At 35.4% G+C, this 16,254-nt stretch overlaps 3 protein-coding genes across 3 annotated transcripts in view; 2 read left to right on the top strand and 1 right to left on the bottom strand.

The window, feature by feature from the left end:
* The window catches only part of LOC107720508 (protein lin-54 homolog), a 6,949-nt gene extending 1,831 nt beyond the window's left edge, over nt 1–5,118 (top strand). The window contains exons 3-8 of the mRNA XM_016528235.1: nt 1,219–1,321; nt 1,428–1,565; nt 1,642–1,760; nt 2,880–2,966; nt 4,932–5,006; nt 5,097–5,118. Of these exons, the coding sequence (XP_016383721.1) occupies nt 1,219–1,321; nt 1,428–1,565; nt 1,642–1,760; nt 2,880–2,966; nt 4,932–4,968 (484 nt within the window). The 3' untranslated portion in view covers nt 4,969–5,006; nt 5,097–5,118. The remainder of the gene's footprint in view (nt 1–1,218; nt 1,322–1,427; nt 1,566–1,641; nt 1,761–2,879; nt 2,967–4,931; nt 5,007–5,096) is intronic.
* Nucleotides 5,119–8,168: 3,050 nt separating this feature from the next.
* LOC107720529 (cytochrome c oxidase subunit 8B, mitochondrial-like) lies at nt 8,169–9,376 on the top strand. Its single transcript, XM_016528265.1, has 2 exons — nt 8,169–8,413; nt 9,207–9,376. Exons 1-2 carry the CDS (start codon nt 8,303–8,305, stop codon nt 9,312–9,314), a joined length of 219 nt encoding a protein of 72 aa, XP_016383751.1. The 5' UTR covers nt 8,169–8,302; the 3' UTR covers nt 9,315–9,376.
* A 1,201-nt stretch (nt 9,377–10,577) lies between these two features.
* Nucleotides 10,578–15,782, bottom strand: LOC107720509 (26S proteasome non-ATPase regulatory subunit 13-like). The gene is made up of 13 exons (XM_016528236.1): nt 15,582–15,782; nt 14,953–15,031; nt 14,829–14,863; nt 14,089–14,144; nt 13,932–13,975; nt 13,764–13,850; nt 13,388–13,559; nt 13,147–13,226; nt 12,822–12,947; nt 12,616–12,678; nt 12,372–12,452; nt 11,895–11,954; nt 10,578–10,595 (listed from the first exon to the last, which is right to left on the bottom strand). The coding sequence occupies exons 1-13, from the start codon at nt 15,680–15,682 to the stop codon at nt 10,578–10,580; spliced, it is 1,002 nt and encodes a 333-aa protein (XP_016383722.1). The 5' UTR covers nt 15,683–15,782.
* Nucleotides 15,783–16,254: the final 472 nt, after the last annotated feature.

Consider the following 16,254-nt stretch of genomic DNA (forward strand, 5'->3'; position numbering starts at 1 on the left):
TGTATTTATTAGGAGCCACTTTACACTGTAATTCCACACAGGCCAAAATCATGTGCACGTCCACCTGTAAGTGTGTGGGCTGCCGAAACTATGAGGAAAGCCCTTCGAAGAAGAGCTTTGAGCAGGACAGGCCAGACTCCAGCATCTACTACCTGATCAGGTACATGTGAGACCACTGTAATACTGTAATCATGTAAAAACAGCAAAATAATCAATAATTTTAACAGTTTTTTTGAATTTCATTTCTTAAAAATACAATTAAAATGAAAACACTAGGAACTGTAGGCTTGTCTTGTCAAAAATGAGCAGATTAGATGTACCGGTATATTCTTGTTACTGCAAAGCTTAATGTTCAGCAGTCATTACTCCAATATTCAGTGTTACATGATCCTTCAGAAATCATTCAAATATGCTGATTTGGTATTTTTTTCAGAATTCTTTGATGTATAGAAAGTTCATTGAACAGCATTTATTTGAAATAAGTTTTTGTAACATTATAAATGTCTTTACTGTCCCTTTTGATCAGTTTAATGCTTCCTTGTTGAATAAAAGTATTTCTTTCTTTCTTTCTTTCTTTCTTTTTTCTGAAGGATCATGTGACACTGAAGACTGGAGTAATGATGCTGAAAATTCAGCTTTACTATCACATAAATAAATTACATTTTAAAATACATTTAAACAGAAAACAGTTAATTTAAAAAAAAAAATAATATTTGTAATACTACTGTATTACCGTTTTTACTGATATATATATATATATATATTAAATCCCATTTTTTCCTTTTTTTTTTTTTTTAGCTTCATCAGGTGCTTTGCCCTACTCAGATTGTAGAACAGGAAGAGGAGGGACAGACCAAAGGACATAGACGGTGCGAGTGTCATTACTGTAAAACCTCATAGCTCTCATGTTCATTCTAGACAACTGAACTGCAATTTTTGTAAAACAGTTTAAATTATGGCATAACTATTCTTTGTTTATTAGTGTGAAGTGGGAAAAATCAAAGCGACCTTGCAACTGCACAAAATCTCAGTGTCTGAAACTGTAAGTATTTTCATGCTTTTTTTTTTTTTAAAGCCTTTATTTTTATCAGATGTTACCTCTGAGCTCTATTAACAACTTTATTTGTTTTGGTCATGATGACGGATGCTTCTGTACAAAAATAACTGCTTTGTCCTGACCATGTAAAATCAGCTCTTACCAAACAATTTCTTTGGCAGTTATTGTGAATGTTTTACGAACGGAGATGTCTGCAACAACTGCAAATGCTTAAACTGCTACAATAATACTGAACATAACTTGGAGAGATTCCAGGCTATAAAGGTCAACCACATGACAGAAACCTCTTAAAATAAACCAACTTAAATGATCTCTTTGACTAGATGCCACTGATAACCCTATTATATTCCACACTTGTATTGCTCTTTAGGCCTGTCTGGACAGGAATCCAGGGGCTTTTCGGCCTAAGATTGGCAGTAGGAAACAGGGGAATGTGAAGGGATGTCACACAAAAGGCTGCAACTGCAAGCGTTCAGGTTGCCTGCAGAACTACTGCGAGTGTTATGAGGTAAGCTGACCTGATGTGTGATGTATTTTCAGTAATGTATTTATTAGGAGCCACTTTACACTGTAATTCCACACAGGCCAAAATCATGTGCACGTCCACCTGTAAGTGTGTGGGCTGCCGAAACTATGAGGAAAGCCCTTCGAAGAAGAGCTTTGAGCAGGACAGGCCAGACTCCAGCATCTACTACCTGATCAGGTACATGTGAGACCACTGTAATACTGTAATCATGTAAAAACAGCAAAATAATCAATAATTTTAACAGTTTTTTTGAATTTCATTTCTTAAAAATACAATTAAAATGAAAACACTAGGAACTGTAGGCTTGTCTTGTCAAAAATGAGCAGATTAGATGTACCGGTATATTCTTGTTACTGCAAAGCTTAATGTTCAGCAGTCATTACTCCAATATTCAGTGTTACATGATCCTTCAGAAATCATTCAAATATGCTGATTTGGTATTTTTTTCAGAATTCTTTGATGTATAGAAAGTTCATTGAACAGCATTTATTTGAAATAAGTTTTTGTAACATTATAAATGTCTTTACTGTCCCTTTTGATCAGTTTAATGCTTCCTTGTTGAATAAAAGTCTTTCTTTCTTTCTTTCTTTCTTTCTTTTTTCTGAAGGATCATGTGACACTGAAGACTGGAGTAATGATGCTGAAAATTCAGCTTTACTATCACATAAATAAATTACATTTTAAAATACATTTAAACAGAAAACAGTTAATTTAAAAATTGTAATAATATTTGTAATACTACTGTATTACCGTTTTTACTGATATATATATATATATATATATATATATATATATATATACATATAACAAAAATACAGTAATATATAGATACACCTCACTTCCGCTATATTTTATACACCTCACTTCCGCTATATTGTGTGACAATGTGGTCTTTTAGTAGGCGTTTCCCTCCCACCTCCACTTCCTCTGCACTGGCTGTGTGACACCGCAAGCTCATATGCAATTAGAGTCACTCACAGCAATAAGTGGAACTGTCAGCGATGTCATATCGATTATATTTTAAGAGTAAAAATAAGGACCCAAGACTTTCAAGGTTGGTCCTTAGTAGATCATGTGAATCAAGAGGCCTTCAGTGTCACTTTCAAGATTGATTGGACATGGATTTCTGTGAACTGTTAGCCCACATTTATAGCATCACTGTAAACTAGCCGAACGAGATTGAGGTTACAGGCTACTGCTTGTGTCGTGCTTTGTTGGTTGTTTTTCAAATGGTAGTAAATGAGAGCAGTAGGGTTTTGTTATTCCTTTGGTCACTGAGGGTGTCTCTGTTGATAGGAGTCCTCTGGCGTGCATCACGCCCGATGTAGTGGAAGCCACATGCGGCTGTCTCCTCGCCCAGGCTGAAGAGGCTGAGAAGGAAAGGTACACTTCGGCTCACGCTGAGAGAATGATTTTGGAGGAGTTTGGCTAGTGCTTGACGCAGATTGTCCGATCAATATTCAAATCCACCAGCTTGCAATTAAATGAGTAGCTGGGGAACAAATGCTCAGTGTTACAATCAATCCAGATGTGCTTTGGTTACCAACAAGTGTTTGTTTTCATTTACTTTAACGTTAGGAGATGCTTTAAAAATTCACATCCTCACGACTTTAATAGCACATTTTATTTATGATTATTTAAACATATATATATTTTTACTATTATTTATTTATTGTTTGTTTGTTCCTTTATTTTATTTTCATTCCCACCACTTCACATCTGCAGGATTTTAATGGAACATTTTATTTATCTAAAAATTATTTAAATTATTTTTGTTATTTAAATTATTCCAACCACGTTTTTATTGACAGTATGTTGATATTATTGTATAGTATATTGTATTTATAGCCAAAAAGCAAAATCTTTGACAAAACCTTGCTTTTAAACAATTTGAACAGGAGCAATGTTTACATAGTTTTTTCTACATTACCTGTTGCTTGTTCCGGAATTTTTTTATCCTGTTTGGAAACTTGATCTCGGTTCAAGCATTACAAATTTAGCGTGGCATTTTCATTTTGTCATCTGTGGTTGTTTTTCTGTAATGGAGCTGTCACTGTGTTTATGCATCAGTGACTTTTTTCTGTGTCAGTATTTATTTATTTATTTAAATATAAATGGTATGTTACTTAAAAATGATTAAAATATTTATTATTATATATTTTTTACATTTATTTATTTATTTCCATTCATTCCCACCACTTCACACCTGAATGATTTGAAATGAACATTTTATTCATATTTATATATATTTAGTAACACTTTACAATAAGGTTCCATTAATTAATGTTAACATGAACAAACAATGAACAATACATTTATTACAGTATTTATTAATCTTTGTTGATGGAAATACAGTTGTTCATTGTTAGTTCATGTTGATTCACAGTGCATTAACGTTAACTAACACAACTTTTGATTTTAATAATGCATTAGTAAATGTTGAAATTAACATTAATAAGATTAATAAATGCTGTAGAAGTATTGTTCATGCTTAGTTCATGTTAACTAAAGTAGTTAACCTTATTGTAAAGTGTTACCATATATTTTAATATAAATGTTACTTAAATATTGTTTTAATTTTTACTATCATTTATATTACCACATTACCCGTTGCTTGTCCTGAATGTTTTTACTGTTCGGAAACTTGATCTCGGTTCTTGTGTCAGGGAATTTCGGTCAGGTTCTCAGTGCAGTCATTTCTATGCATTAGAAATTTAGTGTGGCATTTTCATTTTGTCATTTGTGGATGTTTTTCTGTATGCATGCATCAGTGACTTTTTTTCTGATCCAGTGATGCATATAAATCGATTGACATCCTGCTCTTTTTTTTTTTTTTAAATCGTTCCATTTCTTACATTTTTATCTTAACATCTACCAAATCCTACTTTAGTTAATAAAAGGGTTAATTTGACATCACCTTTTATGCAAGCAACTCGGTTCAAGCCATTTTGGATTCAAGGTTGAGACACTTACGAAAAACATGAGTGTTTTACTCATGTCGAATTTTAGAGACACGGCTGTAGGGTAAACCTCACCGTATTGATTTTCATTATGGCAGATGCTCTTGACGTCAGGCTTTTGTGCAGGTTAATGTAGAGAGCGTTCCCATGATAGGACAAGGTGCAAGCAAGTGATGTCCCTCGCAGGGGGTTGTATCGAACCTTGGGTCCTGTTGTTAAAGAAGGACATAAATAGAGGAATAGAGAACTGGACCGTTCAGATTTGTTTAGTTCTTCTGATCAAAAACGATTCTTGATCCGACAAAAATGGTAAATATGCATATACGTATTTTTATGTGCATACATTAGCATAGAATATAATGATTTTTCATCTGTTTTCTCTACATAGATATCAAGAATGTGGATTTTATGGACGTGCACAGTGATATTTTTACTGATGAGGGAGTATCATTGCATTCAGAAGGTACTTTTTTAAAAACATGTAATACCTTTATTTATTACAATTATGTTTTGCTGTTTCTTTTACTTATTTACCGTTCATGTCTTTTAATAGACCACATTATCCAAGAACTGGGGACCACAGTCAATGCTTTACCTAAAGGGAAAACGTGAGTGTTGTCTGGTCTCCCTCATACTCTTCAAGTAATCAAATCGATTGCCTGTTAATGCCGATCTTGAGTGTTTGTTTTAGCTGATAATATTACGTTTGAAACTGTGATATGAATATAAGTGCCCAGATTTTGATTTCTTGCAGTATTCGTATTGAATTTCCTTTTGTTCCCCCCAGATGGAAGACGATTTGTTCCTGACATTGATGACATTATTTCAAGTTCAGGGTTGAAAAGCTGGTCCGCAGTTCTCAAAGGTGTGGATCGATAATTCCTTAACGTGTGAAATGGTTGCAGATACTACAGGTGAATGAAGTTCTTGAGTTGCTTTACCTTTCATAATCCTGACTGGTGTGTTTTCTTCAAGGGTTTCAGAAACTGAAGTCGCTGAATGCCAGAAAACAATCAGGATTGTTCAAAACGCAGAACTTTGTTATCCGTTAACTGAAGTGAAAAGTTTACACAGCTAACAGGGAACATTCTCAGAAGGTTCTTGCAAAGTTCTCTCAAAAGTTATGAACAGACATTCTTCCAGTAGCATTAATAGGACATTTGTTCAAAGTCATCTGGTCTTTAATAATGTTATCAAAACATTTGCAAAAAATTTTGTTTATACATTGTTCATGAAACAATTCTCTGAAACATTTTAGTTGGACATTAGTCTGTTTTTTTAAACATGACTACTAACTACACTCTTAAAAATAAAGGTGCTTCACGATGCCATAGAAGAACCTTTTTGTCTAAATGGTTCTATAAAGAACCTTTAACATCTGAAGAACCTTTCTGTTTCATAAAAGGTTCTTTGTGGCGAAAGAAGGTTCTTCAGATTATAAAAAGGCAAGAAAGAGATGGTTCTTTAAAGAACCTTTGACTGAATGGGTCTTTGTGGAACCAAAAATGGTTCTTCTATGGCATCGCTGTGAAGAACCTTTTAAAGCACCTTTATTTTTAAGAGTGTACTTGTTGCAGAACATTCAAAAATAACATTCCCATAATGTTTGCAAAATTATAACATTAACATGTACATATAGAACGTTCTTTTAATGCTTCTCTGATGTCAACTTATCCAAGAAAAAAACGTTTTTTAAAACATTTAGACATTATGAGAACATTTATAAATAATGTTTTCATAACTTAATGGGAATGTCAGCAAAACTTAGAATGTATTTTTGTTAGCTGGGTCTGTACAGTGTGCCATATTTTGTAAGGTTTAAGATTCAGAATAAATCTATGTCTGCTGTTTGGTCTGCTGTTAAGTTGTATTGTTCTGACATTAAACTGTCTAGCTTTATAATCTTTAGGAATTCACAATTAAGATGGAATATCCCAATGTTCTAACAGTGCTGTCAGTCATGTTTTATAAATACAAGTACTTTGGTTTGATGTGTTAACAGATAACATTCACAGTGACGCTGAATTATATCCTAAATTGTCATATATGGTTATTTTATGCATCCACATTTCAGTTGCTTTACACTTTTAGTCAAACTTTTCTCAATAAACTGAGGTACTTCAGATGACCTTAAATGCCTCCGACTCACAGCCAAAGTCCAACAGCTGCAAAAAGAGAGATCAGGTCATGTGAGCCAGACGTGTCGCCTGATCAGAGAGCAATGGTTCCTTTCACTGCCCTCATGTGCTTCAGTGTGTTCAATGAAAACACTGGGAGATATTCTCTCACAATATGTGTCTGTTTAACAGTGAAAATTAATTTATAAGCTCTGCAAAGTAAGTTCATATTTCTGTCTGTCACCATGCCTTTAGCCAGTTTTACTTTCTCAGGGTCACATAACTTTGCAGCAAACCATTCTGAATATGTTTGTGTTGTAATGTGAGCAAGTATTTGTATGAAAGGACTGTGAGATATATGCTCTGGTAAAGCTCAGGCACTTTAACATGATCAATTATTGCTTGATTGTTTACACAGTGGCAGGGAAATTAACTTACAGGATGCAAATAAGCGGTTATGATCACAAACTAATGCATGAAAACATCACAAAATTCATCAAATCCATTACTAATATTTGCTCATGTTTGTACTGTTTTCCCACTAAATATGATGTCACTTCCTAGATGATAATGTTTTAATTAAATTAAAGGATTAAAGGATTCGATCAAAATTCACACCTGCAGTTAGGTTTGATTAAAAACAATGTTTTCATCTTTAAACGTTTGAGTATAATATTTATCCAATATGCTAAACACACTACTGTACAAAAGTTTGGCGTCTGTAAGATTTTTTTTAAAATCTTATGCTCACCAAGGCTACATTTATTTGATCAAAAATACAGTAAAAATAGTAATACAGTGAAATAGTTTTGCAATTTAAAATGCCAATTTGATGCAAAAAAAAATTCCCTATTATTATCAATGGTGAAAACATTTATGCTGATATTATTTTTTCAGGATTCAGAAGTTTATTTTTCTTGCTCAATAAAAGCATTAATTTCTTTCAAAACCGGTAATGATGGCGACATTGCTTATATATCACCAGCTCCATCTTCTGGTACATTACTGGTGAAGCAGAAGGAACTCTGAACCAGTGGTTGTGGGTTACCAAGGTTAACGGTTCCTTGTTGAACAAGTTCAAGTTCAACTTACACTTTCAACAGTACATATATTTCAAGTCTGCGCACATTTTGAAATACAGGCTTGGAAAGCATTCATTTAACACTTACCCACTAAAATATAAGAAAATAACAAACAAAACGTGAAAAATTCAAAGAAAATATGTAGAAAATAAATCAAGGTAAATCAAGAGGCACTCAAAGAATAGTAGAAATGTATGAACAGACTGCATTTTGTGCCTTCTGATTTTTGTGTTTGGGTGCTTCCGTTTACAATTTTAAGACGTCTTGCAGGTTGCAGCCATCCTCTGACTGCAGGCACAAAAACTCTCCATCTTGCTGCGTCTGCACGCAAACCGAGTCGGATAGCCAATTAAACAGAGCGAGCTTATCACACGCGCAGCGGATTGGCAAACAAGCACATTTCTTTTTATTTTTTCCTCTCCCTGACCTTAAACAGGACTTGGCAGGTGGACAAGAAATTGCAGCTCTCGCTTTCCCTGTAGGGCGCATTTCGAGACCACTCGAGCCGCGCGCGACTGGAGCATTTACTTCAGCGTTTGCATATATCCAACAACAGGACGATGTCAGGCTTGAATCGCTCGTTCAACCTGCTGAGGAGTGTGATGAGACACCAAATCACACCTAAAGCTAATATTTCAGCCAAACCAGCCAAGCACGTGCTGTCCGCTGGGGTGAGTATGAGTTGATTTTCACGCGACTACATGCTTGCGCACTTTGACCAGACTGACGGAGTGCGCACTGCGCAACAGTGTGACGGCCTGTGAAAAAATATGTTTACATGTAATACCTGAATAGGCGAAGCTATGCTAGTATGACATGAATACCTGTATATAAATAATATCTGACCCGGTATAATTAAAAGTGAGACGGGACAAATTCGATAACGCCATTGATCGTATTTGTGCGCTCACGTACAGTGTGGAAATGGCGCGTGGGTGGGTTTTCTGTCATAATATTTTCGTACCCTGTAAAATTAAGAAAATAATTTTAGAGTCTTTAGTTATTGGGTTTGAAATGCTTCGTGGCCTTATACGTTTCTGGAAAACAGCCAATTTTATGACCTTCTCGGACAAATAAAGTCGTCCCGTTTAGGATGGTCGCTGTGTTTCATTCGATGGCCATCCAGCTCAAATGTTTTAAATCCTTGTTTATTGCTGGTCTATGCTGGCTTACTAGCCTGGACCAGCTAAAAACCAACTTAGACCAGCTAATCCAGCTACTATGTCCCAAAACACAAATACTTCAGATGTATTTTATTTTCCATCTGTGGTAAGTTAGTTGTGCACTGCTACGTTTTGCCCAAATAAACATCGCATAATAGTCTCTAAGGGAAAAGGCACCAAAAATATAGCCAGCTTGAGTTTAATGCATGGGAAAATAGCTTGGCTAGTTTATTACTAAAAAAAAAAAGTCTAGACTAATATAGTTCAGCATCTGATGACCGTCTCTGCGTTCTCAATGCAGGAGCAAATCTTTGTAATGATGACCATGTTCGTGACCATCCTGGGCCCCTCTGGATGGATCCTGGCAAATTTGGAGGAGTACAAGAAACGTCCCGGCGCAGCTGAATAAGAACCATCTGCCTCTGAGCTTTCCTTCTTGAGAAGACTATTTAACCTGTTAAGAATGTTTTAATAAATTAATGTCCTTGAACACTTCAACTGGTGGCACTGGTCTGTATCGAATAAAATACTGTATAATTTTAAGTTGCATTCTGCATACAACACATGTGCTTTAGTTGCTGTTAAATGATCACAAGTCAACATAACTGAACTTAAAACTGAAACTAAGATTTGCAAAATTGAGGAGCTAAACTATTGCAATAAGCACACTAATTCACACGCACTTGTTATGGTGTCCAATTTGCAATAAGCAGGACATATTTTTTTCCCGTAGATTAACCATTTAAATTCTGAGGATTTTTTTAAATCTACAGACATATAAACAAATAATGTATGCTTGATGGGTAAACCAGTTAAATACATACTGAATGTTATACTGAACAAATCTGGAAACGAATCCTGCAATCGACCCTTTTCACAGACTGTGATGACACGTTTCCAGTTACTAACATCGAAAATCAAGTTTTTTATATTTTCATTATTAACAACAACAACAACAAAAAGTACATTTATAACATTTTGTGTTGTGTAACCTTAAATTACAGAATTAAATTAAATTACAGCAAATTGGTTAATGCCGCTGGGCGAGTGTTTCTAACACTCTCTCTTCTGTCCAATCTCTCAATACTTTTGCCTCTTTTGTGGTCATAGAAATGCTATCGTGGATTTTTTCTTTGCAACTGAAGCAAATAGGAACACAAATCCGTTGTTCTTGATCACCACTATAGAAGTTAACCAACTACGATGATTTCAGCTTCTGAGGCCCAGAAACGTGAAAAGGATCCATTATTAAAAGATGACCTTAAAGTTACTGTAGAGTGCAGATGAATTATGCGGATTCAGTATTTGAAATGGTTTTATAGAAACTGGCATTGTACCTTGCTTCTGACACGTTGCTAGTATACAAAATGAATCAAAATGTGCAAAGCTGCAAAAAATATCTGCTTAAACCAAGATCAGATATTGTAAATAACAAGTCACAAAACTAACATTTTTTTAAATACAAGGCTGAAGGAAAACTTATTCTCTATTATGATTTTGCACTCTGTTTTTTACAGCACTGCTCCGTTGTTTCAGTGCAGGATGTGGGCAGTGTAGGAGTGGGAGTAACTGGATTTCAAATTAGATTTTGGAGTTCACTGAGGTCACACGTTCCCAAATGTAAAGAAGCAAACTACTGTATTTTCAGGGTTTCTCTTTAACAGTGCTGTTCTCAACCGTCAATACAGATCTATAATGAACAGACCTATTGATGACAAATGCGTGTGATTGTGGTTCAGATGAGTTGAGAAAAAAAAAAAACCTTTCAACAATCAGACTCAAAATGCTAAAGGGATAGTTCAACCAAAAAGTAAGATCTGTCATCATTTACTCACCCTCCCTAACACTCTCTCTTCTGTCCAATCTCTCAATACTTTTGCCTCTTTTGTGGTCATAGAAATGCTATCGTGGATTTTTTCTTTGCAACTGAAGCAAATAGGAACACAGATCCGCTGTTTTTGATCACCACTATAGAAGTTAACCAACTACGATGATTTCAGCTTCTGAGGCCCAGAAACGTGAAAAGGATCCATTATTAAAAGATGACCTTAAAGTTACTGTAGAGTGCAGATGAATTATGCGGATTCAGTATTTGAAATGGTTTTATAGAAACTGGCATTGTACCTTGCTTCTGACACGTTGCTAGTATACAAAATGAATCAAAATGTGCAAAGCTGCAAAAAATATCTGCTTAAACCAAGATCAGATATTGTAAATAAAAAGTCACAAAACTAACATTTTTTTAAATACAAGGCTGAAGGAAAACTTATTCTCTATTATGATTTTGCACTCTGTTTTTTACAGCACTGCTCCGTTGTTTCAGTGCAGGATGTGGGCAGTGTAGGAGTGGGAGTAACTGGATTTCAAATTAGATTTTGGAGTTCACTGAGGTCACACGTTCCCAAATGTAAAGAAGCAAACTACTGTATTTTCAGGGTTTCTCTTTAACAGTGCTGTTCTCAACCGTCAACAGATCTATAATGAACAGACCTATTGATGACAAATGCGTGTGATTGTGGTTCAGATGAGTTGAGAAAAAAAAAAAACCTTTCAACAATCAGACTCAAAATGCTAAAGGGATAGTTCAACCAAAAAGTAAGATCTGTCATCATTTACTCACCCTCATGTTGTTCCGAACCTGTGTGATTTTCTTCTGCGGAACACAAAAGAAGATATTTTAAGGAACATTTTTAGCCCACGGCATAGAATTATTTTGAGGGGGTGAACTTTCCCTTTACATTTTGTATTGCATATAAAAACCAAAAGAATGATTGTGAAAACAAGTTGCTTTAATGACATAATGAAGATACACCTCACATAAAGTATTTTTTTATTTAATGTTGTCTATCCATAATGCTGTATCTATTCATATATTAATAAATTAATAATACATTTGCTATATATTAAATGTTAAAAAAAAAATAATAATAATAATACATATATATATATATATATAGAGAGAGAGAGAGAGAGAGAGAGAGAGAAACACCTCGTCAATGCTTCCTTTGATCAGTCCGACAGACAGAGCCTTCATCACCAACAGCTCCACCTGAGGGAAAGGATAAGGATAAGACCATCTCCCAGACACAGATTAAGTCTGGTCCTGGATTAAATACACTTCTATGTTTACTAAAAACACTTCATTATTACTAGCTTTAACCTGTGTCTACTTGAAGAGTGAACATCTTAGCCAATAAGAGTAAGATATACCTCTAAACATGAGAAAACTAATTTAAGAAAACCATAAAAAAGAAAGCAAAAAAATCTTTGCGTTTAATTTATTTAATGCTGTCTATTCATATATAAATAAAAGTTATTTTTAAAACTACAATATAAATATAATTTATTAGTAAACTATTTAATGCTGTTTCTATTCATATATTAATAAACTGATAATAAATTTGTTATATATTAAATGTTTTTTTTTTTTACAATTTTTTTCTAATTCAAAAGAGAAAAAACAAACCTCATTCACTTGGATTTTTGCACTCTGTGCAATTTCCTGGAACGTCAGCTGCCTGTGATTGGCTGGCCGTGTGAAAGTCATCTATGAAGACAATCAATCATTAACTGTTTTAGCTTTGTTACTCAATAATGACTCTTCCTGTGCAGCTTAATTAGTAAATAATGATGTACCTTAACAAAATTACAATATATACATTTGGAGTCAATTACCAGCTTATTACATTTTTAATAAATAGCCTTTATACCTCCATGACACAGAGTAACTGGATCTTCTGCATGAGTTTGGCCTCTTGAGCTGCAAGATCAGGCTTTGAGGAGAGAAAAACAAAAATTCATGCAGGTTCACTCAGCAGCAATATTGATGAATTTGAAAAACACTTGCACTCTGTGCAAAAATGGTGTTTCATGTACATTTAATAATAATAATAATAATATTAATTCATTTGCTCACCTGTTGACCCCATGCGGTCTTCAGGGCTTGGAATTTCTCCACGTTGCCTGCATTAAATGCATAGAGTGTATCTATGAGCCACTGTTTATCTGTGTTCCTCAGTGACTCAAGGACCGGGTGCATCAGCTGTAGACATCACAATAATGTTGTTTGTGCACACAAATCTATCAGGACAAGCAGTTGCCAATGAAGTAGACATATAGCATAAAAATTAACTTAAAATTTAAAATAAAAACTGAAAATATAAAAAATGATAGCAAATTCAAAACATTAACATATACAATTTCAGTAAATAAATAACACGGGTACAACGACAGACACTTACCAGTTCTCCAAAGTTGTACACTCCCTCTCCGAGCAGGCCGGCCAGGCCTAATGTGAAAGCTCTTTCTTGCTGCTCTGCTTCTGTTGTGGGATAAAGTGAGCATTAAACCGCTGCATCAGCTTTTTTCATATTTTCACCTGAAATTATGCATGCATGATTTCTGTAGGGCCAACACTAGAGGACGCTGTTTCCCCAAGTATCTTGTCAAATGTAAACATCATACAGCAGTCAGAATATTTACCAGGCAAGTCTTTTGCTTCCACACATCCCAAGTACCGCAGGGCATCCTTGTAGTAGAAAGCGTGGTTCCCAACGATGCGGTAATATTTGCTCGACAGATCGTAAAATCGCCCGTGCACCGATGTCACACCCGGGAGATTGTTCAGTATCTCTTCCACTTCCTCTATTAATTTCTGCAAATATATTATACATGAATAACAGTCTCAAATAAAAGTGGTGTGGTCACATTAGCAAAATTTCAGCGACATTTCGTATTTCGACAAATTCCAGATCATGTAGAATCCTATTGAAATGACTGGATTTCATTCATAAAAATTCGCTATGCAATGGTAAATGTGACTGCAGCTTAAGAACAGAAAAGTATGCAAATAAATGACCTTTGTCGCTGGGAGGTCATTGATGTCGAGCTTGAGGCTGCCAATTGTTGTTTTGCAGAGGATGACGGCCTCTTCACTGATTTTGACCTGATTGAGTAAAATGACAAACAATGATTTCAACACCGTCACTCACGTTGTAAATTCAAACACAGGAGAACAACTCGCTACCTTCTCCTTTGTTTTCTCAAGAAAAGTGATGGTTGTAATTGGCTCTGTTGAAAACAAGAGATGTTATTAATATTACAACATAAAGTAGTATTTTTTGGTTTACTCTCTACAGCCTTTTTGATGGGAATCACCGAACACTAATGGGAAACACCTGTACCTGGCATTTGTCTTGCAACATGAAGGATGATTTCTACTAAGGACAATGGGTTGATTCTGTCAATAATAAAAAAAAAAAGAATTTGTTTCCATTAAATTGCAATTAATAGTTTTCCAGAAGCACAAGAGCATCACAATAGCCACATACACACTGCAGCTAACTAGTTGCTTATTACGCATTTTAATGCATTTCAGAGTTGTCTCTTTTCTGTATGAACGGTGCGAGAAAGTACAGGGAACATTTTGACTCAGTGTTGCCAGATCTTGCTAGGAAAAAACCCCCCAGCAAATAAGAACAAGCCCACTTTAATACAAGCCAGACAAACCAAAATATCGCAACCTGCACCTGCCAACTTTAATAACTCCATAACCTGGATTGCTTTATAAGGCTAAGATCAAAGACGCTTAATAAACATCACTTATAATAAGTGGAGATGACAACACTTCAGAAGTGCGCTTCTTACAAACGAGTCTCAGGTCAAAATATTACTTCGGTCAAAAATAGCAGATGCCAAACGTGGGAGACGCCAGAACGTTGCTATGGTTACCATGGTGTCAATCTTAGCAATTACACACAAAACCATTATTTAGAGGATTCACTCACATATTTAAATGTGGTTGTCACTCCTGAAACTTTACAGTGTGAACATGGTCAATGAACTGAGGTTCTAAAATGACCGACTGAATTATTATTATTACGTTATTAGACACATGGTAAATCTAATCAGAATCGCCTCTTACCTGTGTTCGAAATCACTGAGGAAGTTTTCATAGAGCTGTGGAAAGCAAATAAAAACTTTTAAAAGGTTTCACAACACATTTCTAAAGTGTGCAAATGCTGCTGAATCCTGATCTGATACTGTACCTGAATGAGAGTGTCCCCTTTGGAGAAATAGGGGTCCAGCACAAAGACGGTCAACTTCAGAGTCAACTGATGCCACAATCTGTCAAAAGAGAAAGAAATATTTACATGTAAATGAATCTGTTTATCTGTCTATCAACCCATTTATATATATAAACCTACCTATTTATCTATCTAAACATATATCTACCTATCTATGAATAAACTGATGGGCTGATATTTTAAGTCAAGCAGTTCAGTCAGGTACTGATTTGACAGATTTACAACGTGTAAATGAATAAGGCATGATTTAAAGCAGTATATTACATTAAAAATTTTTTTACTACATAACTTTGTAAACCCTCAATACATCTGATCTCAGATGAAACACCTGAAAACAACAACACCAGTACAGACTAGACATCTCACTTCAGCAATGACTTGCTAGCCACATAAAAACGCCAGAGCTCATTTTACAATAACTGCAACAACAAATATAAAACCAACACGCAAATAAAGGGCCAACACTGTCTTTAAACACATTCCAAGTGGACTAGGTAGATCATATGCATTTGTATAACTAATATAAGTCGCCTTTAGCTTAGCATGCTAAATGACTCAGCTAGCCCACACTGAGCACACATCATTCATACTTTCTGTTGTACAGATCCTCCAGTGAGTGCCACTCCGAGGCCATCTCAGGCGTCGGGCTCTTGCTCTGCTGTTGTTTGAGGTATCCGATGACATCTTTCATCCTGAATGTAGATGTTTGAGTGTTTGAGGAAGAAAAATGAAGCCCTCGCTACTGTCACGAATCAATCTACACCAATAAACTGAATGGACGCCGAGCAGAACAGCGCGCTACCGCCACATAGAGGTGTGGAGGCAGGGTTGCCAAGTTCCAGAAATATACCAACCCGAAGCTGACTCAAAAGTTGAGTCAAAACCCGCCCAAATGGAACATATCCTCTCTGATATTTTCAGGTCTCAGTCAAGCCCATCACACACACACACACACACACACACATGTCTGGTTTGCTATCCTTGTGGGGACTCTCCATAGGCATAATGGTTTTTCTACTGTATAGTCACGAACCCGGGAAGTAACTGTTGTAGTCCATACCAGCCGTTTTTGTAGGCATTAAACTGCCAGAATGTTAAAAGACGATATCTCTGTTTGCATTGAACTTTCAGCTTCGTAACTTTGCAGATATTGTTTATGCTCAAACAGCAACATTACACACTAACATTAAAAAAGTGAAATCGCAATCAACCACCCCTTTAACAAAAGGTAGGTGTATAAAACATCTCAAATGAGAGACAATG

The sequence above is a fragment of the Sinocyclocheilus rhinocerous genome, unplaced genomic scaffold, assembly GCF_001515625.1.
Source record: "Sinocyclocheilus rhinocerous isolate Xijiao unplaced genomic scaffold, SAMN03320098_v1.1 scaffold3040, whole genome shotgun sequence".
Taxonomy (NCBI): domain Eukaryota; kingdom Metazoa; phylum Chordata; class Actinopteri; order Cypriniformes; family Cyprinidae; genus Sinocyclocheilus; species Sinocyclocheilus rhinocerous.

Excerpts from the sequence above, each read along its gene's own strand:
- LOC107720529 (XM_016528265.1), top strand. The coding sequence starts at position 8,303 with ATGTCAGGCTTGAATCGCTCGTTCAACCTGCTGAGGAGTGTGATGAGA. Across the intron at positions 8,414-9,206 it reads AGCACGTGCTGTCCGCTGGG|GAGCAAATCTTTGTAATGAT; the intron begins GTGAGTATGAGT and ends TTCTCAATGCAG.
- LOC107720509 (XM_016528236.1), bottom strand. The coding sequence starts at position 15,682 with ATGAAAGATGTCATCGGATACCTCAAACAACAGCAGAGCAAGAGCCCG. Across the intron at positions 12,679-12,821 it reads AGACCGCATGGGGTCAACAG|CCTGATCTTGCAGCTCAAGA; the intron begins GTGAGCAAATGA and ends CTCTCCTCAAAG. Across the intron at positions 11,955-12,371 it reads CAAAAATCCAAGTGAATGAG|GTGGAGCTGTTGGTGATGAA; the intron begins GTTTGTTTTTTC and ends CCTTTCCCTCAG.